The sequence below is a fragment of the Carettochelys insculpta genome, chromosome 3, assembly GCF_033958435.1.
Source record: "Carettochelys insculpta isolate YL-2023 chromosome 3, ASM3395843v1, whole genome shotgun sequence".
Classification (NCBI taxonomy): domain Eukaryota; kingdom Metazoa; phylum Chordata; order Testudines; family Carettochelyidae; genus Carettochelys; species Carettochelys insculpta.
Window position 1 is genome coordinate 93,933,154 of NC_134139.1, and position 26,023 is coordinate 93,959,176.

Here is a 26,023-nt window from a genome sequence, read left to right on the forward strand (position 1 = left end):
AGTGCAGGACTCTGCACTTATCCTTATTGAACCTCATCAGATTTCTCGCAGCCCAGTCTTTCAATTTATCTAAGTCACAATAGAAACATCCAATGAAAAGAAGGAAGATTTCAGAACAAAGTAAAAACAGGGAGAAACAAGTGAAAAGAATAACATAAGAAACCCATCTCATACAAGTGGAAGGGACCTCAGGAGGTCATTGAGTCCAGTCTCCACCCCTCTTGACAGGGCCAAGCACCATCCTCTCTTTCTTTTTGCTTTTTTCAAACCTATTTGCCCCACATACCTCAATGGCCCCCTCAAGGACTGGGCTTACAATTCTGGATTTAACAGGCCAATGCTCAAACCACTGAGCTAACCCTCCCATAGCAGATAAAAAATGTCCAATAGAAGAACACAGAGAGAAGTTAAGAGAAAACTGTAAAAACTGATAAGAGGGTATTGGAGAGAAATCTAAGAAAACATCAGTTATTTTGCAGATGACTTTAAAGAGGAAGAGGAGGAAGCTGAACTGCTTAATAGAGAGCCCATGCTTTTTGGCCTAGTAGCACATAAAGCTGTCATCCAATATAGGCAAGACAAACAAACTTTAATGAAATAATGAGTCATTATACTTCATAGAAATAGGAAATACAAAGTTGAATTGCTACTGTACTTCTGAAATAGCCAAACTATCCAAAACCTTAAAACACATTAATTTGTGAGAGAACAGTGGTTACTTCCATCAAGTTAATCTGTGTCATTCTGACAGGTAAGAATACAAAGGGAAGGAGGGAATGTCCCGCTGCTTGAGCTTCTTCTTGAGAGCATAACAGTGGATGCAGTTTTTCAATATTACACTGGACGGTGCTCAGCCTTCCAGTCCTCTTAGGGACTCAATATCTAAAGAGGCCAGTTCTAAAGAAATAGGCACGTTCTAACTGTTCTAGAAATAATCAACCTGTCCTAGAGAAAAGTTGCACATTATCTGAGGATAAATACAGTGACTAAGTAAATAACTGTCCAATGTACCAAAGGTACCTATTAAACTGTCATCTTAATAATTCTAATTTGCATGAGTGAATATTAGTATGAATTGGGAGAAACATAAGAGAATAAAGTACATGCAAGATACATTATTATAATATCATCATTTGTGATTTTCTCCAATTCTTTGCACTGAAATATGGAAATGACAGGGTCTATTCATGGACTGCTGTGCTTTACATTTGAAGGATGAAGAGGAAATGGAAACTAGCAGTGTAGTGGATGAGTGGCACTGACTACACAGACTGTAGGTGCAATTCAGCCCACTTACACGATGAAAAAAATGGTACAGCTATTAAAAATCAGATGTTCCTTCCCAAAAATGCACTTGGTTCAATTATTTTTCTTACAGACCATGACTGGATACTAAAATTCTCATCACAATGCAGATAATATTGGGGGGGGCAAGGGTCGGGTTATTCAAGGCACTCTACAGTCCACATTGATTTGCAGATGTGATTTTTACCTCCTTGCCAAAACTGAGAGTAAAATCTGGAAGCTTCTTCACCCCACGGCTGCCAAAAATACATAAAGTGAAGTTAATGATACTTCTAATTCATTTGGAAATGGATTTGATCAGCAATGTGTAAGTATACATATGGTAGAGTATGAAAAGTGATTTAACTGAGCAGCAATGAAAACAGGAGTGTAGACAGGGCCTTGACAGAAAAAAAGGAATGAGCTAGAGATGGACACAGAATGCCGTCAGCAGGACGTGGCTCAATACCCCCTAATGTGTCCTGCCACACAAAGTACAAGAAAGAGGGATTCGACCAACTGCTTTGTGTCTGCACTAAAACCTCTATCATTGCCTCCCCTGGTGGAGCTACACCTGTGGTAGTACACAGGTGAGAGATTTCCCAGGAATAGTATAGGCAAGCCAAAAGTGGCATGGTTGGCACTAAACTTGGTATGATCTGAGCACAGCACGGTCAAAATATGGTGTATATGGCAACTAGATATGTTTCACTCTTCCCAAAGGTCTTTACTGGCACCTCTAACCACTTCAGTGCCTTTGTTTTGCTTTACATACAGGAACCCTCTATCATGCACTAATTTTAATCAATAGTTTTAATTAAGTGAAGTGAAACCAGGCCCTCAGGATGCCACAAAAATATATGGCTCCTAGGGCTGCTATCTGGCCTACATAAGAGCAGAAGGCTGGATTGTACTGTTTTTTAAACCTATTTTCATTATTTTAGGAATTATGTTTATAGAAGATGGAGATTTGCCAACGCCATTTGTGACTGTATTCTAGGTCCAAATGTCCTATTATGTTTCAGCATGATGGTCCTCCCAAACAGATTTAGAGGCCTGGCAGATTGGGTTGCTCTCTTTTTCCATTTTGTTCTCACTCTGTAAATTATTGCAATCAGGGGGACACTAACTGTGGAAAATATTCCAAATTCAAGATTTATAGATATGAACGTACTACCTTTGGATGCAATTCAGACAATCTAAACACTCACTTATTACAGACTGCTTTTACAAAATGCCATTAAATGAAGCTTGAATGATACTGGAGTCCCAGTTGGGTAAACAGTTACTTTAAATGAGAAATGTTTTTAGGAATTAACTGAAAAAAATCTAGAACTCAGGACTATCTTGAAACAAATATACAGTCAGCTATTGAAACACTGTAAGACAACAAAGACCTTGGGTCACTGCAAATGTGTGACTTTAGAAGAAAAGTCAAGAGAGACAAGAATAGCACTGATAGAACTCAAAAATTCATAGAAACTGGCAGAAAGATCAAGAAAGGAATGAAGTTAGCCAAGAAGATATGAATAAAAAAACAATACTCTAAAACTAGTGTATCAATAATAAAAAAAGCCAATGGGCCTTCCAGGCTGTAAAAACTTTGACATTGGAAAGAGGGAACAAAGCCAGCTCAATTCAAGACAAAGAAGGGAACAGTCCTGCAAAAGAAAGGGACATCATCAACAAGTGAAGAAACTATTGCGCTATCAATACCGCTACCAGAGAAGAGGAGATCCTACTATCCTAGATTACCTATATTCAATAGAGTGTGACAAGTTTCCAATAGTGGATGAGGAAGTAGAGACAGCTGTGAAATTTCTGCAGAATGGAAAGACTGCAGCTATTGAGAACATCCCAGCTGAACTGATGAAATTTGGAGGAGAAATATTAATAGATGTATTCACCAAGGTCTGCAACAAGATTTAGCAGATGAGTGAGTGGCCCTTCACATGGACACCATCATTAACCACCATTCTAACAAAGAAAGGCTAGCTGCAATAGTGTCAAAATTACCAAAACGCAAGCTTAGTTAGCCATCCCAGAAAAGTGATCCACAAGAAGAAAATATCATAGTGACTGATGTTCTAGAAGATCACATGGTGTGAGCACTGGGAGAGAATAAACACAAATCTTCAGTTCCTGATGACATTGACAGCCTGCCGGGTAGCAAAGATGAACTTGCTGACCTGTGGAATGAACGGATGAAATCTCCATGAAACATGGCCTGGAAATCAGTCCAGAGAAATCCAAGCTGATGACAGACAAACACGATGGAATCAGCTCGCATATCACTGTTAGGGGGGTCCATCATCATGGACGAAGGATCAAAGGCAGAAAATCTGGAAGGAGCAATAGCAGAAGGGGCAAAGCTAAAGTCGGTTTGGAAGAAAAAGAAAATATCCCTGGAATCCAAACTGAAACTGCTGCATGCACTGGTCACCTCCATTTGTCTGCATGCATGTGAGACATGGGGCCTTACAGCAGAACTTGAACAGAAAATTCAGGTAGTAGGCTACTTCTATAAAATCATGGGCATCTCCTACTTTAACCAAATCACTAATGAAGATTTCTGCATCATCATCACCCAATACACCCAGTCCTTTGAAGCCTCCTGACAACCATGAAGAAGCTCGAGCTGAAGTGGTACAGCCACGTAACAAGATCATCTGGCCTATCCAAGATCATCGTCCCAAGGACAGTACAGAGGAAGAGAAAAAGAAGAGATGGCAGACAGACAAAGAGATGATGGATTGGTAACATTTAAGAGTGGACAAGAATGAACAAGAATGGACTTTGCAGAGAGACAAACGCTGGCACACAATTATCACGGTGGAGACAATGACTGATTGCTCACCAAAGATGGTTCCCCAATGACCAATGTGTTTATGCGATTGATGTTGATATTCAACTGCACAATTAAGGTGGCAGGTCAGCATTTCTCAAACTGGTGGCTGCAAGCAAATGCCAAGAGGCCCATGGGCCCTACTGATCACTCCCTTCCCCATCCCCCAGGTGCCTTCAGAGGTCTGTGGCCCAAGGCTAAGGCAGGCTTACCTGCCCTGGTTCTGCACAGCTCCTGGAAAAAAAATCAGGTCTTCGTGGTCTCCAGGCAGATAGGCAGCCTGGAAGCTCTGTATGCTGGCTCAGCAGTTCTCACTGGCTGAGAACTGTGGGGATGGAACCTGCAGGAACAAGGGAGGCATATGATGTTTCACTGGCTGCACCATTCCCTAGGGGCTGCAGGGACCTGACTGATGCTTCTCAGAAGCCACAACAAGTGCTGCCTAGAGCCCGCAAGACAAGACCTTCATCATCGGCCCAAACCCAGAGCTTGCATCCATTGCCAGATCCGTTCCTTCCCACACTCCACCTCCTTGCCCATCCCAGTCCCTTCCCACACCAAAACTCCCTCCTTTGGGAATCCAAAGTCTGCAGCCTCACAAGCCCTCATGCTCCAATCTCTGCCCAAGCCTGGAACAACCTTCTGCACACCAAATCCCTCCTCTCTGGCCACATCCCAGAGCCTTACTTCCCCCCTACACACACACACACACACACACCAACATCCCCAACATTCTGCCACAGACCAGAGCCCCCATCTTGATCCCAAACCCCTCAGTCTTGGCCCCACCCCACAGCCTCCACTGCAGCCAGAGCCTTTTCATCCCTCCTGCTTCGCAACCCTCATGCCCCTACCTGGTGAAAATGAGTGAGGGTGAGAAAGTCCAAGCAACAGAAGGAGAGAGGATGGAGTGAGTAGGGGCAGGGCCTCAGTGAAGGAAGGAGGTACGGGCATGACTTTGCTTCAAGGGTGAGGAAAGGGGTCCCCCAAAATTAAAATAAGATAGAGGTCCTCAAGTTGTTTATGCTGCTTGTGCCCCATCCATATACCATGGATATAGAATGAGCAGAGACTGGTCTCATGCCACATCACTGGCAAATAGAGCTGAGTTAGCACAGAGAGGGTTGTGCTGCCACCAGCAAATTAGAAAGCCCCCTGGTTGACAATCCCCACCCTCACAAGCAAAAATAAACACAATGACACTGTGCGTCTCATTGATGTTTCCCGTAGTCACAATGTCTCAGGGTCATGTTTATAGGCATACAGGTTAAACACCACCACCCTGCTCTCCTGAATCCTTCCCACATCATCAGAAGTCAGAGAGTATAAATAAGTCTTCACCATCCCTATTTATCCTGGGCCCTCTTTGCATGTATGCCATGTTAAGTCCCATCTGTCTCCCTCTCTGAGGATATACAGATCTACCTAGCTTTGATCTAGTTAGCTCAAAAACAGCAGAGCTGCAGCAGTAACAACAGGGAAACACAGATTCATGAGTGGCCATTGACTATGCTGCCACAGCTTCACCCCTACCATTACTCAAACTAGCTTTGATATAACTAAAGTCAAAATTAACTTGAATATGTCTGCATCACACCCTCAAACTGCATATTAGACGTGCTCTAAGTTACATTTAACAAAGAGGACTTTTGCATATTTCTGATGCTGCCCACCGAGACACCTGCCATAGCAAACACTCTTGCCTCATTTTTTAGCAAATGTCCACTCATCTGGATATCTGTAGAGATAAGGGGTTGTTAAATCTGAGAAATCTCAACATTTGTCCTTAATTCATGCCATTTAAGACCTGGACTTTTCTAAGGCATTTGCTTTCAATGTCACTGAGGCATTCATCTGCAGCCCTTAAGTGGATTTACACTAGCTGAAGCCACATTCTACTCTTTAGGCAGTAATAACTACCTTTAGCAATGCGAATACTGTGATGCAGCAGTACACAGACGTATAACAGGAAACTGCTAATAATTACTATAATAAAATCAGCACTTTTTCAGTGCACTAATTCTGTAGTTTGGACATGCTGTTACTGCAACTGTCAATACTAATTAGTTATTTGTCCAATCAAATGGTCAACTATGTGTCTGATGTACCATACTCCGGTACAAGTGCTCGGTTTTCACATGCAAGCACAGTAACTGGGTGTGCAAAGCAAGTATGCAGTTGCTTGCAAACTAGGTGTGCGGTTGCCTGACTTTATTTTTTTACATTGGTGTCTTACAGTCTTAAATCACTTTCCATCTTAGCAAAAGGAATAAGAGTTAAAATATGAGAATTCTCAACTATTAGCACAACGTTTGAAATAAAAATTAATGTAATGCATTTGCAATTTGTTGAATGCCATCGGTCTATAGGAGGTGTACAGAAACTTGAAGTCTAATTCCCCTCCCACTATCCTGCTGTGCTTAACTACCATCAAGTAGGAACTGTAACTGCTTTGAAAGGTTGTTTAGCTTTCCTGTAATTTCTGTAAGTACCTCATTAGACCAGGAACTGTAATGTTTCTTATACGAGCAGTACACTGGAATAAGAGCTTTTCTGTAATGGTGTGTCAGAGCTGACCTAAAGTCTAGACACAAAAGCTGCATCTACACTAGCCGGTTCTTTTGAAAGAGCAGGCCCCACTTTGAAGTAGCACCCTGCATGTCCACACATGTCACATGCTCTTTTGAAGATGAAATGATGTTAGGCACTGTAGGAATCAAAACCACTCTTCCAAACAGAAAATACGAAGAGGCTGCTCTTTCAATGTGGTTTTTTGAGAAAGGACGTGTATAGATGCTCCAGGCCCCTTTTTTTCAAAAGAACGGGGTCCGCCATGGCAGCAATCAGCTGTTAGGTGGAGACATGATACCTGGCCCCTGTGGGGCTCTATGGTCCGTGCATAAAGCCACACGGACCAGGAAACTCCATTGCAGAAACTGAGAGTGAGCAGGCAGCAGCCATCGCATGTGCTGCCCCTGCATGCCTCAGTGCGACCCTGAGCAGCTGCCAGACAGCCATAGCCAGCACCAGGCAGGTTAGCAGTCCCAGGGCCTCCCCTCTGAGCATGCCCAGGGCTCCCAAGGGTCCAGCCAATGGGGGGAAAAGCATACCCCTTCCTGGAGCAAGCACGAGATCTAGGACCCACTGGGGCTCTGGCAGGAGGAGGAGGTGCTCCAGGTGATGGGGAGCAAGCGGTGGAACATGGCTGCCTTCGACCAGCTGGCCAAGGGCCTGAGTACCCAGAGTCACCCTGCTCTCACTCCTGACCAAGTCGGGAGTAAGGTTAAGGAGATGCAGCAGGGTTACGCCGGGGCTTGGGACCCAGCCAGCTGGTCGGAGGCCACTCCCACTTTGTGCCCCAATTACAGGGAGCTCAGGACCATCCTGGGCCCCTGGGACACCTCGTTCCCGCCTGCCCTCCTGAAGACCTCAGCCAAGGAACCCCAGCCATGAGAGGAGCAGGAGCCAGGATCAGCGGCCAGCCTCACCCACCAGTACTGGAGATGGAGCCAGCCTCAGCCAAGTACTGGTCCAGTGAGGAGAGGGACCTGGTCATCAACCTCCTCTCCTGAATCTCCAGCCTGGCATCGGCCAGATGGCCATACCCCAACCCCAGCAGTGGACCCTCAGGTACGTACACAACAGAACACACACACCTGACCAGGGGGCAGGGGCACCATGCATGACCAGGAGCCCCCACACACTCCTAGCAGACCCTGGCCCACCAGAGCCCAGCTGGACCATGGCCCCGGGATGGCCGCATGGCCACCAGTGCCCATCGGCACCCTCTCCCATGGACAGTGCTGTGCCCTGCCCGTGGGGGTCAGGGCGGACCACACAAAGGGTCCGGCCCCAGGGCCACCACACCCACAGATGTGGGACAGGGGCCCAGTGCCCACGGGGGGTTGAGGAGACATGGACCACAGGGCAGGGGTCAGTACTCATGGCCTGTTCCTCTCTTCCCCGTTTCCTCAGCTGTACCATCCAAGGGCCAGGAGAGCCTTGCCCTGTCCATGGTCCCAGACAGCTTCCCAGAAGCAAGGGACGGTGATCAGCCAGAGCCATCACCAGCACCAGGATGGGCCTGGTCATGGCAGAGCCAAAGGTAGCCAGTGGAGGACCCCCACCTCGCCACCTCCATCCAGCACTAGGTGGAGCTGGCTGAGTGCCAGCTCCACTTTGAGGAGATGGAGGCCACCTGGCACTGGGCAGCCTGTAGGGAGTTCCTGACCACCTTCAGGGATGTGGCGGCCATCTACAGGGAGCTTCTTGCCCAGCTACCCTCTTCTGCTGCCTCCCCGGCTACCCCTCCTGCTGTGGCCCCACCTGCCAGCCTCCTGGAAGAGGACCCCACTGGTCCAGACGGCTGCCCTGAGGCTGATCCCCGGCCCTACCTCCCTGTACTCCCTGCTGCCTCCCAGCCCCGCCAGGGACCCCAGATGTGAGGGGGGTAATATGACCTGGGGCCGGTGGGGGTCGTGCCCCTCCACCCTGCCACAGTCTGATGGCCCACTGGGCAGACCATGTAGGTCCCCCTCCCTCTGTAAATAGTTACCTCCCCCCTTGTAAATAGTTGGATGTTCTATTATATTTAACAAGAAGTATTACCCACACAGTTTTTGTAGTTAACAATATGCCAGTTTATTTTTCCAAAACCCCTTTGTGCTGTGTGCTTGGGTGGTGGTGGGGGGGTGTGTACGGGAGGTTGGGGGGTGTGTGGGAGGCCCACCACGGGCAGCGGGGGCGATGCTCACTGGGGTCCCTGGTCAAAGTACCAGCGCAGGGCCTCCCAGATGTGCATCCCGTCCTGACGGCAAGGGGCGGTGGCTGGCTGGGGGTAGCCTGTGTTGGCCTCAACCACCCACCCCTGCATGAAGGCCTCTCCCTTACTCTCCACGGTATTGCGGATTGTGCAGCACGCACCCATGCCCTGAGGAACACTGAGGATGCCCACATCCAGGCGGGCAAGGAGACAGTGCCGCTGCCCCTTCAAGTGGCCAAAGGTGTGCTCAACCACCTGATGGGCGTGGTTGAGCTGGCCATTGAAGCGCTCATGGCTGTGGGGTGGGGTGGCCCATATAGGGCTGCATGAGCCAGGGTTGGAGCAGTTATGTCAAGTTGGCCACCAGGCAGAGGGGCACGGTGGTGTCCCCGAGTGGGATCTCCTTCTAGGGAATGTAGGTCCATGCCTCCAGCCAGCAGCACAGGCCCAAGTTCTGGAACACCCATGCATCATAGGTGCAGCCAGGCCAGCCCACATATATGTCCTTGAACTGGCCCCGGCTGTCCACCATGGCCTGCAGGGCCATGGAATGGTAGCCCTTCCTGTTTATGAATTGTCCTCCCCTCTGCCAGGGGCAGCCACTGGCACTGCTCTGGGAAGGTCTGCTGCCGCATCCGGAAATTCTGGAGCCACCAGTCCTCATCCCACTTCCCCATGACCAGTTGCTCCCATTACTCAGTGCTAGTGGGGTAGTTCCAGAGCTGGTGGAGCTCCCTGCAGGGGGGCAGAAGACCCCAAGGTCTGTGGCATCCCCTTTTGCTCCCAGGGGGGCAGCCTTGCCAGGAGCTTCTGGGAGGTCACCAATGCTGTGGCCAGCAAGGCACCAATTCCACTGGTGGTAGCCAGCAGGGCTTCCAGCTGCTGCTGGCCCATGGTCTTTCCTGCAACCACTGTGTCTGTGGGGCTTGTGGCAGCTCCACAGGCCTTGTGCTGTGCAGGCCGAGGATGCTGGGCAGGGGCCCTTTAAAGAAGTGACCCTGTCCACAGCATTTCCTGCCACATTCTTTCGAAAGAGGGCGTGGGTGTGTATGGACGATCTCTTTCGATGTCCTGGATGGCCCCTTTCAACATGGCACGTAGCTCTTTCAATGGCGCTCATCAACTGCACCAGCCCCAGGCTGTGTGTAGACGCTCCCCTTCAAAAGGGTGTCTTTCAACCACTCTCTTTTGAAAGGCACCCTTTCGAAAAAGCGCTCTAGTGTAGACGTAGCTTAAGTAAAAGAACAGGCACATTTGGGAAATAATATACGTAACAGAAGTAAACTACACAAAGGACTCTGATGTTCTTCTCATCTCATGCTCAGTATGCTGGCCTTGATTCTGGATTTCATTTACAAATTCCAAAATATGGGAAAAATTTAGTTTAGAGAAAATCCAAACAGGAATTTACAAAGTGTGTTCATAATATTAAACACGTCCCTGGATTTTTCACTGCGGCAGTGCAAGTCTCCCATACATCTTTCCTTATTGCCATCCTTCCCAATGTTAGTCTACTTATACATTGTAAACAACTTGGGGAGATGATTTTTATGTATGATACTGTGCAAATAACAAATGTGGTGGAATAATGTATTCAATTAACTTTACTGCACAAATAAATTATTCAATTAATTTTTCTCGTTATTCATCAAGTTATAATAAATACAAATAAAACAATTAGTAATTAACACAGGTTGATTAACACTCAAAATTTAGGCTTTTACACACAATAAACTATGGTTTTGGTTTACACATTCCTTTGAAGCGTTTTTATCCCAAGGTCTGTAACAGTGGACCAGTCCCTTTGCAATAGGCTATGAGACTAAAAGGAAACTGACTTTGCACAAAAATCAGACTAATGAACCTGTTTTTACTATCCAAGTACACAGAAAGAGAAGACAGGTGGAAAATAATTATAATAGCCCTTGCCACCTATATCGCACTTTATAAACTTTAGTAATCAATTTTCGCAACATGCCTATGAGATAGGTAGATGGGATATTGTCCCAGTTTTTGGATGGAAAACATTAAGGCAAGGAAATTAGAGGACTTTCAAGGTTGCACAGTGAGGAGATTTTTTTTTTTACTATTATTTCGTTTTTAAAACTCAAACCTGTTATTTGTAATGTAAGTAAGGAAAATAGACTGTTTTTCATATGTAATTTTTCACCTGGTATTTTTATCTCAAGATAGGCTGGGTTACCTCAGTTGCTTGTTACTACATTAAAAAGGCATGTAGTGACATGTAATGGAAAAATATGCCTTTTCCTAATACTTAAACATTCAGAAAATAAAATGTGATTTATTAGTGTGATAGCAAATGGAGATACCGAGTTACAAATTTTTCCTCAGCTTTTTGTGTCCATTGCTTACATTTAATCATCCATTCATAAAATGCGAAGCCTTGCAGGGGAACAACAGCTTGCTCACTTAACACAGTTTGCTCCCATATGTATCTCTATATTCTCATAGAAGTGTCTTCGCTGCAGTTCTCCCTGTTTCATGACTAAATAGTGCATAGCACAGCAGGTTGTTTTACGAGAGATGTAGCTAAATCGGGAAACTGTAGGCCAGAAAGCACAAACTGATATACTTTGGTATTTGGATCATGTGTCAGTGTCTCATATGTTGGATTAAGTGGTTATGTAGGTGCTCACAAAATATATTGTACTTTCAAGTTTGGTTTGTCAAGAAATAGAACATGTCCAGACTTGATGTAGGACATATTTTGGTTGACTCTGACATTCTGTGCAGGGGATGAACCACTGCCGTATAAAGTGACAGACATGTAGGTATACAGTACGTACAAATGGGTCCAGAAAGCAGATTAATGGATGGGAAACTGCAGTTTACAGCTAATAGCTGAAGACAGCAGACACAGAATTTCACTGAACAAATTTGAAGTCCTCTGTAAAAGAGTTCCCTTGCCCACCAAACAAGTATTGTATGTAAAGTGGCCTGGAAAAGCGACTGCTGAAAAGAGAGCTCCTAAATTTATATATAAGTTAGGGTATGTGAATTTCAGCAAAACTATGAGGAGGTCAATAACTTTGGCTACACAGTTCCTAGAATGCTTTCTATACCTCTGCCCTCACCCTCCCTCCCCCGGCACCCACCTTCTGGTTTGGTTTTACAACCCCTCTGTTGGCTTAGCAGAGTTCAAACTTCAATCTCTGCAAAAATAGTCTTTGGCAGTAAGAACACAGAGGGCCTGAACTGTGAAAGTAAAAAGTTAAGGCCCACACCTCCCCCCAGTTTTCTTAGCTGTAAATTGAACTGATTATCAAAAATTACCCTTTTGTCTCACAATTGGTTTTCCTCCGATTGCCTTGTATCTCAGTTCCAACTATCTATATATCAAAGGTTTTCTTTCTTAGCAAAAAAAAAAAAAAAAAAAAAAGTGATTTTTGATTCAAATTTAGACTCTCGGATTTTCACAGGAGCTGAAACAAAAAAAAACCACAAAAACACACACAGACAAAAACAAAAATGAATATCTTTAGGTAGGTAGTTCAAATGAAATGAAAAAAAGATATCAAATTAGATTTCTGAAGCCCCTGGAAACTAAATGTAATGGTATACGCTCCAAACAGTTTTGTGGAGGTTCTAACTATTTAGTTTGTTGGCCATTCTCTCATGGGCAAGTGAAGGTTGCTGGAAAATTCTATTGACAAGCATGCACCTCTATGAAGGGAAAAACAAAACTGCTGAACTTAAGAGAAAGGCCAAGCAATTTCCACATGGACACGGCAGCGGCTCAGGAGCCAGAAGATCCTGACTCATAACTGCAGATTCTACAGGTTTCATGCAAGAGCACAAAAACAGAAGCACCAGATGCACTGAGATGTGACTTCCTTTTGTCTATGGTCAAGGGGCATATCGTGAATGCACATTCCTCTGGATCTCCCTGTGGAAATGGGTACCACCTCACCAAAATAGCCTCTCTCACCTTGAAGAGGCTTCAGGAGAGAACAGAATTGGCAAGATCCTCTCTTTCAGACCAAATCTGGATAATCAACAAAGGAAACTGCTCCACTGCCTGAAATGCCCTTGTCCATGGAGTCAAAAGAGATTCAGCCTCCACCCACATCTATTTGACATCTTATTTATAACATCAAACCACTCTGGGGAAAGTGCAAGGTAAACACACATTTAAATGCCATCAACACTCAGGTGACACTTTATGTCTACTTTACATGAAATGAAAACTATCTCCAAGCTATTGTAATGGTGAATCCATGCATTCCAAACAAGCTTCTGATAATTTATACTACTGTATTCCATCATGTATTTGACAAACCACATACCACAGAAAAATAAGGTTTCCTTATACCTACAAATCTAATTTTATGAGCTTCAATGGCAGATAGAAAATTGTAACTACAGGTTGAACTTCTCTAACACAGCACTCTCTCGTTCAGCAACGTCTGTAGTCCACCATGATTTTAGTTATCTGGGTAAGCACTTATCACAAGTGTGGCCATGTTTCCCATGGTCTCATAAAGTTTGTTTACAGCCACCAGTCCTAGCTCTTAGTGTTCTGTGCTGTTATTTAGCTACAATTTGCCCCTAAATGTCTTCTAAGAGCTCATTAAGCAGTGGAAGTGTTGGTAATGCTGCTAGACGATATTGACTTTCTGTGGTCCAACAAATTCTCGTTTGGCACTGATCAGAACCCCAGAGTGCAGGACAAGAGAGGTTCAACCAGTAATATGTTTCTGAAACCTCCACAAGTTACAAAAGCTTGCATGTAAGTCAGCTTCTCTGTAAGACTGTTTTGATTACATGGTCTGATATGTCATGACTGCCGTGTTTAAAGTGCCAGGACTTATGCAACTAGGTATCAGAGCTCAAGGAATTTTTTAACTTTCATCACTGACATGGCAAGCCAAGAGATGTCAGGGCTATAAACTGCCATGCCTAGAGAGGTACTGTGGCTCAGCCCTGGCATATATTAAGCACTGCATGACTGGCAGTAGAATCAACTCTTTATACAGTTAGAAATCATGTAATCTCAGGTCTCCAGTACAATACTATAACCCAAATGATTAACCATCCACAACCTCATGTTTTATGCAATACTGGTCCAGAAGTTAATATAGCCATACTAACTCAGCCTGGTAATTCCTGATTTTAGCTCATCCCAGTAATTTTATTTCTGAGGTGCAGTGAAAGAAACAAACAAGTTGACATGATGTTTTCAAAACCCATGGCTATTTAAATATTGATTGGTTTGAAATACTAGAATAAATCTCAGGGAAGATGGATTAAGAGGCAGAGTGCCGAAGTAGTAAAATGCTATGTCTACACTATAAAAATAATTTTGAAGTAAGCAACTTCGAAGTCGAGCATCTACACACACCATACTTCAAAGTTACACTTTGAAGTAGGGCACTACTCCAGTCCTGGGAATGGCGTAAGGACTTTGAAGTTGGGCTCCCTACTTCAAAGTTAACTTTGAACTTCAAAGTTAACTTTGAAATAAGGGAAAATATGTGTAGACTCTCTGCTGGCTACTTCGAAGTAGTGCCTAACTCGAAGTAGCCTAACTTGGAAGTTAATGTCGAAGTTAGTTCCTAATGTAGACACAACCAAAAGTGTTTTATGAAAAATATTTTTCATGGTTCTCCTGTCAGCCACAGGGTTGAAGAATTAAGAAAGGTATTCCATAACTATAGCCTTTCATGTGCATGCAGTGGGAGAGAGAATGAATACACGCTGGTGTAGGATGGAATCAAGGCCTGCTTTAGATCAAATGGCTGCCAAGATGAGGAACATCTTTGATGCTCTCCTTCCATTTGTTAAGATTTTAGATACCTTTTCATTGCCTTTTTAGCCCATTACATGACTTTGACACATGGTCTGCACACGTGGTTTATTCCCGTCATGAAAAATTATACATTTGCATTTATTTATGCCCTGTATGAGTAAAAAATAAATCACTGCCTGTAAGCTTATAGGAACTTTTTAATATTAAGAATAACTGATACATTTTAACATTAATAAATTGCACCAACATTGGGTGGACTGGCATTAAATAGCTTTAGAGTAGGTGTCAACCATAGAATATTAACCCTAATCCTGTAAACAAAAGGTCACTTAAAATTACACAGTCAAGCAAGGTTTACAGTATCACAGCTAGGTTCTCATTTCATTTCTTTCTTAATAGCTCACTGACTGTTGCTGATATCCTGCCCTTTATATTCCTGTGAGGGTATGGGGAGATTCAAGGAAAATGTAGGTCTCAGAAAATCTGGAAGATTCCATAAGATTCTACAACAATATAGAACATTCTAGGTGATTAGTGAAAAAATAATCCACAAACAGAATACTTGAAAACTTTTTCTTAAAACATTCTTTATTGTCTTTCATTGCTAACCTTCCAAGCCTGGCAATGGACTGTCTGTCAGTAAATATGGCCCTGGATTGTGCGAATTTTTATTAGCATGAATTTGGAATGATAAGCTTTACTCATTAGTGTCAAAGCCAGGAGAGTCAGATACTCATAGGAAACTGAGGAATTCTAAAGCTGTACACGGAGGCAAACCCGTTAGCTGAAGAGCTCCAAAACTCCACAGGATAGTGCACGCTGTGCATAAACAGAGAACCTACAGTCCTATAGGGTTCTGATTGTATGGAAAAGTTGGGGAGGGAGCTGGTAATCCCACAGTGATCCTAAACTTTTCCCTGACTGTTTTTTAAAGGAAATTTAATTAATAAACACTTATGTTATCTATAAATTAAGGTTGCTTCGTTAATATATCTATTGCCAAGGAAAATCACAGAAACAAATAGATAAGTAATGACAAATAAACAGCCAAATACGCTTAGTTCACACAATCTTAAACATACTTGTATAAAACATAAAAATACTGCACAACATAGAAAACATTCTTACAGCCCTACCAATAGCCTAGCAGCCATTGCACGTGACATTTTCAAATAATAAACAAGCATGTGTGCAGCTAAGAATCAAGGTTCAATACAATCTACCCTTTGCTCTGTTTGGGGAACTAATTAAACTTTGGGACGATACATCATCTGCTCTGCACGTGTGCACAGTGGGTGAACAGAAATTTCAATAAAGAGTCAGATATCAGCTCCAGCTTCCATCTAAGGAGCTCTTATAAACAACGCTAAGAAAGAATGGTTTTAAGAATATTTTATCTGTATCCTTTTAATCAACTACTGCTTTCAAATAAGCAATTACTCATTTTTGTATTAGTTCTTATCACCTGTACCAATTTGCATAAGTACAGAACAGCATGCCTGGAAAATATTATAGAGAGTCAGTTCAGGCACAACACAAACAGTTTTGTGGTTAAGCTACTTTCTTCTTATTCACCAATTTCTATTTTTAATAAATTGTTGCATTAAAAGATAATTATATGGCAAGCTACAATATTCAGAACATTTCCAGTTTTTGCACTAAACATCTGCTTACTTCTGTTTCTCAAAATGCTTGTAATAATTTCCCTGCTTCTTTGTTTGGTCTTTTAACATCACATGGACAAGCACTATGAAAAAACAAACCACAGTTCCCCTCCTTAAAAGATGAAAAATCAAGGCATTCAGAAGTTCCTCACCAGAAGGAAGATAAGACCTTCCAAGAATTTTTTTTCTGTTCTCTTGTCTGACCTTTTCTCCTGCTTGACCGTTCCAGCCTAGCTAAATCAGACTGAAAGGCCAGCACTGGCCCATATGGATACAAATGGGCACTTGGTCGAGCTGTAAACTGATAGGAGACTAGGGAAGTGGAGTGGCTTTTTGCATCCAATCTTGGTGATAGGAGTTTCCCTTACTCTCAACTGATTATAAATGAATGTATCTGTAAGTTTTTATTAGCATGAATTTGGGATGATCTGCTTTAATGACTAATGACAAAGCAAGGAAAGTCAGAAACCCATAGTAAACAAAGGAATTCTATAGTTCTATAAGGAGAAGAAGCCAGTTACTGAAGAACTCCACAACTCCAAATGGAACGTCAACCAGAATGCGGGCAACACTAATGTTATCACTAACTATTGTAAAGCTCTCAGGGACATGGGGTGGAAGACAAGCTCAGAGCATGGGAACTGAAAACTGCTGCAGGAAAGGTATGATTCTTATGCAATAATTTCCTGTCTATTAGTAACGTCTTGCACATACTTGAAATGTGTGAGTTATATGCCTTCTGTCTACAGTTTCCAGAGGCAGTTCAGTATGGGCTGTGCCATCACTCTAACTTTGCCCCCTTGTGTAGCCTGCCACCAGAAGATTCATTCCAAAGCTGTGTAAAAATTCATAATATACAATCAGTAACAATATCTTCAGTACCAACCAGCAAACTGTGTATAGTAGCTATGGTCAACAAACATATCAAAACCAAATACTGCCCAATGGCTAGGATGTCAACCACAGAAGGTACCATTCTGAAAGAAACTACTATCAGAAAGACAATCAGCAGATAAGAAATTTACCGTTTTTCTGTTCACCATCTCCCACAATTCTGGAAGAATTAGAGAGCGTTAACAAAAGCAGAGAGCGATGGAGAAGACTTCCCCCCGCCCCCCTGCTCTCCTGGTAATTCCAAGCTAATTGCCCAAATGGCAATATTATTAATAGATCACCAGCTGCAGTATCTTTCTGCCAGAAGGGACTTCTGCTGAGGACAGAAAAGAAACTTTAGAGTGTCAGATAAAGGTGTTAATTGAGGATGTTGTTGTGCTGCAGATTTCTGCAATGGTAACAAATTCTTTCTGACCATAAACTCACCATAGATCTTGTGGCACAGGCCTTTATGCAATCTGGAACAGAAGCACATAACATCCTTTAAGCATCAACAGTGCATAGCTTGATCTATTCTGGCTGTTGTTAGCTTGGATGCCCAGAGCCCATGGTACTGCAGATGGAAACGAGACAAACAAGGAGCCTGAATCTTCTTGTTGATTCAGTGTGCTTAACAAAGGATTGATTCTCAGTGTTCTTCAAATACCTAAGGTGTGCCACAACTTTTCTTTCATATGGCATGATTTTGCTCACGATGAAAGGAGGAAAATCTCCTGGAAGGCATGGAAGTAAATTAATTCTAGTCAAGAATAATTATTGGTTTCTTCGCACTGCTTTGTCACCATGGAATATACATCAGAGTTCCAGTACAGATAAATCTGCCACTTCAAAAAAGAAACAAAAACACTCAAAAACACAACAGTTCTCCTAGATGACATGATGGCAACCAAAAAACAAGTTTCACTGGATAGATAGAATAGAGATATTGATGTCAGTAGCTCAGAAAATCACAGTTAGACCTTACAATACCAGCGGCAGATCCTACTTAGAAAAGATTGTTCTAACCACAGGTTTAGACAGACTGATTGCTTCGACAAGTCTGTGTATCTGATGGTGCTCTGTCACAGAACCAGAGGAACCTGGGAATATACCACTATTTTTGCTGACATCTTTTACTCTGTGAAGTTAGACTAAAGACCTAAGTTTTCATCTAGGAAACAGTATTCTTGGGATTTGTGTTGTGTTTGATGCCAGGAACTTAAATGTGTCAGATGGAGGACTAGACGTTTAGTGCTGAAGCTCATTCAGAGCAAAGGAGAGTTTCAATCTTTTTTGAAGATTGTTATGCTTGATTAAGGCTTTCTTCTCAGTAGGCAGGTTGTCATTTAATGGCAATCTGTATCTGGAAGGGGTAATGGGCCTTGGTAACGGATGTCTCATCAATAGATACAACTGGTACCATTTTCAGTTGTAACTGATGAATGAAGCATGGTCTCCTCCTTTGCCATCAAAGTGAAAAATCATCTATTCCTAGTAGTTTTGGATCTGCCTCCTTGGCAAAGCACTGTGAAATGAAAGTGAAGACTTCCTGATTCAGGCTTCATTCTGAGTTGCTGCATCTGTTGAGCCAGCCTGACTTTTAGTTCATCTTCCTTTGAACATGTACTACACCATAGAAGGAAGTTTCTATTCCATTATTTCCACTGCTTCTTTGTTTAGAGTCACATTTCTCGTTTCCACTTGGGTTGTTGATATATACCACTGTGATTGCATTGCCAACTGGACTAGAACACATTCACCTGTCAGGTAGTTCTGGAATAGCTATTTGGCAAGCCTGACAATTCTGTTTGCCAGCAGGTTTATTCTCCAGTTCCTTTTCCTGGGAATCAGGGTACCTTAACTATACTGTGCCCCAGGTGAACTCCCCATTCTGTTAGGTAGGCATCAGTTATGTGTGCGTGGACCTGAAAGGCTCATGGGAAGACCCTTGCAGACACGTGTAGGACTCTCCACCACCTCAGAGATTTCTGCATCTTGTTCAGAATCAGTACCTGATCTTGTATGTGTCCACAGAATCATAGAAATGTAGAAGATTAGGGTTATAAGAGACCTCAAGAATTTATCTAGTCCAACCTCCTACTCAAAGCAGAACCAATACCAACTAAATCATTCCAGCCAAGGTTTTGTCAAGCCTGTCCTTAAAAACATTCCCCATCAGCTTGAAACGGTGGGGGAAGGAATCAAAAATCCCTGACAAAAATAAACTGGATCTCTGTGATGTTTGGACTTGGGGAAGGCTCGATTTGCATAAGCAAAGGATCCCTGCTGCTTGAACTGGGTTAGCCCTAAAGGGTTTATGGAACTTGCTTCCCATAGAAGCTTTGACCACATTTTGGGACCTAAGACTATAACTTGTTTGTCTGTATATATTTAACCTTGCAAATAACATATTTTTTTTTTTTAATAAGCCTTTAGTTAATTTATTATATGATTGGTTACAAACATTGGCTTTGGTGTAGGACCTAAGATGCAATAAACATGGGTCCTTTGAGACTCTAGAGCTGTGTCTACACGTGCACGCTACTTCAAAGTAGCGGCACTAACTTCGAAATAGCGCCTGTCGTGGCTACACGCGTCGGGCGCTATTTCGAAGTTAACTTCGACGTTAGGCGGCGAGACGTCGAAGTCGCTAACCTCATGAGGGGATCGGAATAGCGCCCTACTTCGACATTCAACGTCGAAGTAGGGACCGTGTAGACGATCCGCGTCCCGCAACGTCGAAATTGCCGGGTCCTCCATGGCGGCCATCAGCTGCGGGGTTGAGAGATGCTCTCTCTCCAGCCCCTGCGGGGCTCTATGGTCACCGTGGGCAGCAGCCCTTAGCCCAGGGCTTCTGGCTGCTGCTGCGGCAGCTGGGAATCCATGCTGCAGGCACAGGGTCTGCAACCAGTTGTCGGCTTTGTGTATCTTGTGTTGTTTAGTGCAACTGTGTCTGGGAGGGGCCCTTTAAGGGAGCGGCTTGCTGTTGAGTCCACCCTGTGACCCTGTCTGCAGCTGTGCCTGGCACCCTTATTTCGATGTGTGCTACTTTGGCGTGTAGACGTACCCTCGCAGAGCCTATTTCGATGTGGTGCCGCGCAACGTCGAAGTTGAACATCGACGTTGCCAGCCCTGGAGGACGTGTAGACGTTATTCATTGAAATAGCCTATTTCGATGTTGGCTTCACGTGTAGACGTAGCCTAGGTTACCTGAATATTTTTGTGATTTTTGGAGTAAGGAGCTATGTATCACAAAGAGGATTGTTCCTGGGTGGCAAGGTAGATCACAGATCCACAAGTAAGTCTCCATTGTTGTTATACCACTAGAGGAGCTCATATTGATACTTCCTTGGTGAAATGTAAGAAAATGGAATTCACAGCTCGTTTGGGGCGTTTTGCACTGTTTCGTAACAGTTTTCTTTGGACGTTGGTCTTCATGCTCCTGAACCACTCCAGACAGTTTGACAGACTAGTTTCCAGATATGTCAGTGTTCACTTGGGCCTTGGGAGGGGATGATCTGGAAGATGTGGAGCAGTTCACCTACTTGGGAAGTATTATAGGCAGAGACAAAGGAACAGATAAGGATATCAATGCCAGGATAGGGAAAGCAACAGCTGCATTCAAGACTCTTCATCCCATTTGGAGTTCACAGATAACACCTGTGAAGACAAAGCTGAAGATCTTCAACACAAATGTGAAGACTGTGCTCTTGTATGGATGTGAGGCCTAGCATACTAAAAAGTTTTCAAATCACAAGCTACAGACATTCATAAACAGATGCCTGAGGGACATCCTTCACATCAAATGGCCAGAGTTTGTCACAAATGAGGAACTTTGGAACAGGGCAGGACAAGAGCCACTTGACATTCAAATGAAGAGAAGAAACTGGGGATGGCTAGGTCACATGCTCAGAAAACCATTATCGAGCATGGTCTGTTAAACTCTCGAATGGAACCCAAAAAGAAAATGCAAAAGAGGAAGCCCTTGGACAATGTGGAGAAGATCTACTGAGACTGAAGGACAACAACTGGGATACTTCTGGAGTCAGCTAGAAATTTTGTCCCAAGACAGATTGAAATGGAGGACACTTGTAGACGACCTATGCTCCAATCCTGTACAAAGGTTTAAGTCAAGTAAGTCAAGTCATTTGGGACTTAGAGGTCCTAGCGTGAGCCAGCACCCTGGTCTGCCACCATTGCATCAAACTTAGCCAATAAACTAACCCCCTCATTGCCAATGAGTTTCTATGACTCATGCATCTGTCATCTGCAGATTGGACTACTGTAACTCACTGTATCTGTGAGCAAAGGTGGCAGCACTGCAGCCCAACTTGTCTGGAGTGTGCTGGCACTTTCTATTTTCAACTATTAAAGTGAGTTAAAGGAAAGCTAAAATATATTAGAATGTTTTTCAATATAATCAGTTGCCGCAGTTGCCATTTGGATGTTAGGTCACCACTAATGGAAAGGTCGGTGGGACTGCAAATGGGAAGGATGGTGACCAGCAAACCTCTCTCTATTAAGATGTGGTCCACATTGTGAAAAAGTTGGACATTCCCTGAATTAGATGGGGATAGGGGACAAATTAAAATTTAAGAGCAGTGATTCCTTTTTGTTCTCAATTTAATCCCCAGAATTGATGATGAAGTTATACTACTGGTAAACAATAAAATTATACGTACATTTTTGTGGAAAAAAATTGTCAGAAAATTATTAGAATGAATACCTAAGAGGAAATATAATATATATATACCACAAAGTCTGAAGTCAGAGATATACTGGATCCTTATGACAATAAAAACAATGTAAATATAAATGAATGAAAATTTATCAAGTATAAGTGTGGAACAAAATGGTACAAATACATTGTATTTGAGAAATAGTACGCTATGACAAAGCTGAAGATTGTGATATTGCATATATACAATAGGGCAGAGCTAAGGTAGCAGCTGCAGCTGATTTCTTAAATATATAGCCCTAACGCTATTGTTCGCTTTATTTTGCAGGGATTATGTTTTTCATGATGTAAATGAATTCCAGCCAGGTGGAATATACACACATGCATTCCATGAATCAATTATCTAAGATCTATTTCAGTCTGGAGCAGAGGCCAAATAAGGGGGGAAAATGGTTGGTCTGAATCACCAGGATGATAGAAATAATGACAGAGAAAAGCTGGAACATTCTGAATAGCCTAAAAAATGGAGTCCTGAGTCAAACGTCCCTCACCTGAGAAGTAAAGAATGAGCATTGGAAACTCTCCAAGAGAGTCTAAACATTCAGAAAATATCACCATCCAGATTTAAGTCTCTGCAAAATGCTGCTTCTAAGACTTGTTTTACAAATGGGTTTAGATAAGGTTAGTAATCATTTTAATTAATAAACCTTATTCTGAAATATTTTTAATTAACAGAGAAAATATTTTCCTTCCATTTTAAATCAGGTGCATCTAATCTCCAGTTTTATAATTATCTTTCCTTTTTTGTACATTCTTTTAGACAGGCTTTTTTTTTTTATGTTTAAAAGTTAGGTTATTTTTCCTCTGCTTGCCTCATCCCCTTTTCCCTTCTGCCTGTTTCTTGTAACGAAAAGGAATGGAAATTTAAAGAGGGAGGAGAGAAGACATCTCCTGGGGAAATGTTCAAAATGTGCTACTAAAACATCTCCAAGCCTTCTTGGAAATAAACTTTGCTCTGAGAACAACATAGTAAAGGTTATTTGATGGCAGTGTCATTTATTTATAACATTTTTCCTGTAAACATTAAACACTGGATATCTCTAGCACAATCAGTGTGAGGATGTGCAGCAACCAGAATCGACATCAAAGTCTGATTCTTCTCTTGCACCAGTTCAGCAGAATCTACAAAAGTAGTACAGAAAGAGCAGTTTCTCCAAACCATCACACCTCCATGTGCTTCATTCCTGATATACATACAAGAAAGTAATTAACCATCTGTTCCCATACAAGTCTTGACCGACCCTGAGAAATTGTCCACAACATTGCAATGCTGTTGCTGGGTTTTGCAATATGGATACTTGTCCATTGGGGACTGAGCTGAGAGCACCAATGTGTTTTACAAAAATTGCTGAATGGCAAAGTGCAGAAAAAAACTACATTTACAACGAAATTTCACTGATGATAGCCTGGCCCTAGGTTACAGTGTTGTAAGAAAACATAAATATTAAGCATGAAATCCCACCTGAATTGAAGTCAATGGCTAAATTTCCACTGACTTCACTATAGCCAGGATATCAGCCTAGCTTTGTTGTCATGGTTGGGGTTTTTGGCCCAACTTCAACATTAATTGCCTGTTAGTTGTCCAGGTAAGCAGCTATCAATGCTGAAAAAAAGTGTTTATTGTTGTGTACATACCACCTTTCATCATCCCCACTTCATAGCACTTTCGCAGTCGGCAGGCCTGGCAGCTCTTTCTCCTGTTCTTGTCAATGGTGCATTGGTTAGTAGCCGGACACATGTAGTCATTGTGCCCTGCAAAGCCAGAGGAAAAATATAAAGTAGAATTAATGAAAACATAGATGATCCCTGAACACAGCAGTTTCCACTGCTCCTGTAATACTTATTCTTAATTTTCTCTTAAAGTATTTTTCATGATTGAGCTAATCATAAGGAATTTGATAGCTTTGCCCAAAAAAGCAGATTAGGCATACACAATATTTGTGCTTTATTATAGACACAGTGGTAGTGATTCTAGAGTTAAGATGGAATCTATACTTCCATTCTATGTTCCATTTTAAGCTGGCCTGCTGACAGAGGAAACAAAAAGGGAGCAACTGCTCTGGGGCCCGGTTATTCAAAAGGGCCCAGGGCTCCCAGCTGCCACTTCTACAGCCACATTTAGAGGCTTGGGCAATTTAAGATGCCACCAGAGCACCAGGCAGTGTGCTAGGGGTTGGGGCTGGCTACTCTTAGCCTCGCCCCTTCCTCCTGAGGCCCTGCCCTTTCCAGGGGCGCAGAGCTGGACTCTTCCCCCACCCTTTTTGCCCAGGGGCCCAGCAAGTCTGTCAGCGACCCTGATTTTCTGGATCCTATGTCAAAGCAGTATTAGAAATGTAATGTCAGCACTAACTTAATAAAAAGGATTACCTCCACAAATCTAAGAGTCAAAACAGAGGACTGATGGGCAGGACTCACACATACTATTACCAGTTCTACCACTGACTTTGAAGTAATTTTGGCACGTAACCTAGTGCCTCAAGCTAATCCATCTGGAAAACAGGTAAAATACCAACCCACCTCCCTTCCAAGACTTATTGTGAAATACCGAAATATCCTTGGAATGGAAAGGCTCACCGAATACATTTAAGCATCCACTATGCTTCTGGCCAGTGAAAAATGTGCGTGAAACCATAAAACAACATAGAAGTGCCAAATATTAACCAATCAACTAATCAAGTTTCTTATCTGTATGGGCTTCAACTCAGGTTAGGCACCTACTGGCAATCCCATGTCAAAAACACTTATTAACTAATTACAAATTTTAAAAGTGGCAATGTTTAAAAGAGTATTCCAGAGCCAGTGCCTTTTCACTGTGAGCTCCCCTTGCTTACTGCATCTGAAACCTGTTGATTCTTGTTACAGACAGCTACCATGTCTTTAAGTCTGCCATAATAGAGGCTATGACTTTCAATAGGCATGTTATCTATTCCTAGTATGAGGTATTACATTTAGCCTCAAGGACTTTTCTCATCTTCCATATTTAAAAATGTACAACTTCCCAATTATAGAGAAAGTTTGGTGAGAATGGAAAACATTGTCCACACAGATCTTGCCCAGTGTTTTGTTTTTCCAACTAAACAGGACAAGGTATAGCACGTAATGAAAAATTTTACTGCAGAACTGTTTGTTCCTTACTCAGGTCAGGGATCAGTCTGAGGTAGAGTGGGGTGGTGGCTTGACAGAGACCTTGGTCTCTTCAAACCCTGTTTCCTTGCTTATGCATCAGAAAATACAGAGTAAAAATGGCTATCAGATTACACCAAGAACATCTGCTCTCTTATGCTGCATAATTAGGATCTAATCACAATAAGCTGGAGAACTGTAAACTTGCTAATATGGTGACAGCAGACCACACACTGCCTGAGATAAACAGGCATATTAATTATTATAATTAATATTATTTACAAGCCCTGGCTAATAAAGCAGTGTGACTAGAACAACCTGAATTTTCAGGCTATGCGCCAGGGCTGAGCTAAGGAAATTGCTCAGAGATACTACCTCAATTTAAGCAAACCCGTTTAAAATGTTCACCTCCTTCTATTATATAGTTTGTTCTATATCTGATTCAAAACATCTCATGTAAAAAAGTCAAGCTGGAAAAAGAACAGTCCTAACCACATAAAGATGTGATATCTGTCAGAAAAAAGGTAATGTTTAAAAAAATCTTTTTTATATGGTCAAGTTAAACAATAACAAAAATCACAGAAGATCTTGTCCCCATTCCTCAGCTTCAGTTTATAATCCAAAAGGAAGAGCTCTGAAATGGGAAAACAAAATGAACCACATCCTCCCTATTGTCAGTTGTGTGTGTTATGGTTACTGATTATCTTGACTGTTAAAGATGCTAACCATTAAAGATGCTCCCCTAGCAGTTAAACTAGGTTAAACTGACATAGGGATCAGGAGCAGGCCCTATCCCTTCAATTCAGCAAACTACATAATGGCTGTATCTACACTAGCTCTCAACTTCGAAGGGAGAATGGTAAGTAGGGTGTCGGGAGATTATTAATGAAGTGCTGCAGTGCAAATTTTGAGGAGTAAAGGGACTTCAAAGTAGCCCAGGCACTTCGAAGTACTGGTGGGTTAG

The 26,023-nt window shown here is 42.8% G+C and overlaps 1 protein-coding gene across 2 annotated transcripts in view; it reads right to left on the reverse strand.

Moving 5' to 3' along the window:
- Nucleotides 1–26,023, reverse strand: part of ESR1 (estrogen receptor 1) — a 234,988-nt gene that overhangs the window by 84,786 nt on the left and 124,179 nt on the right. For both annotated transcript variants that reach the window (XM_074990365.1, XM_074990366.1), the window contains exon 4: nucleotides 23,572–23,688. In XM_074990365.1, the coding sequence (XP_074846466.1) occupies nucleotides 23,572–23,688 (117 nt within the window). The remainder of the gene's footprint in view (nucleotides 1–23,571; nucleotides 23,689–26,023) is intronic.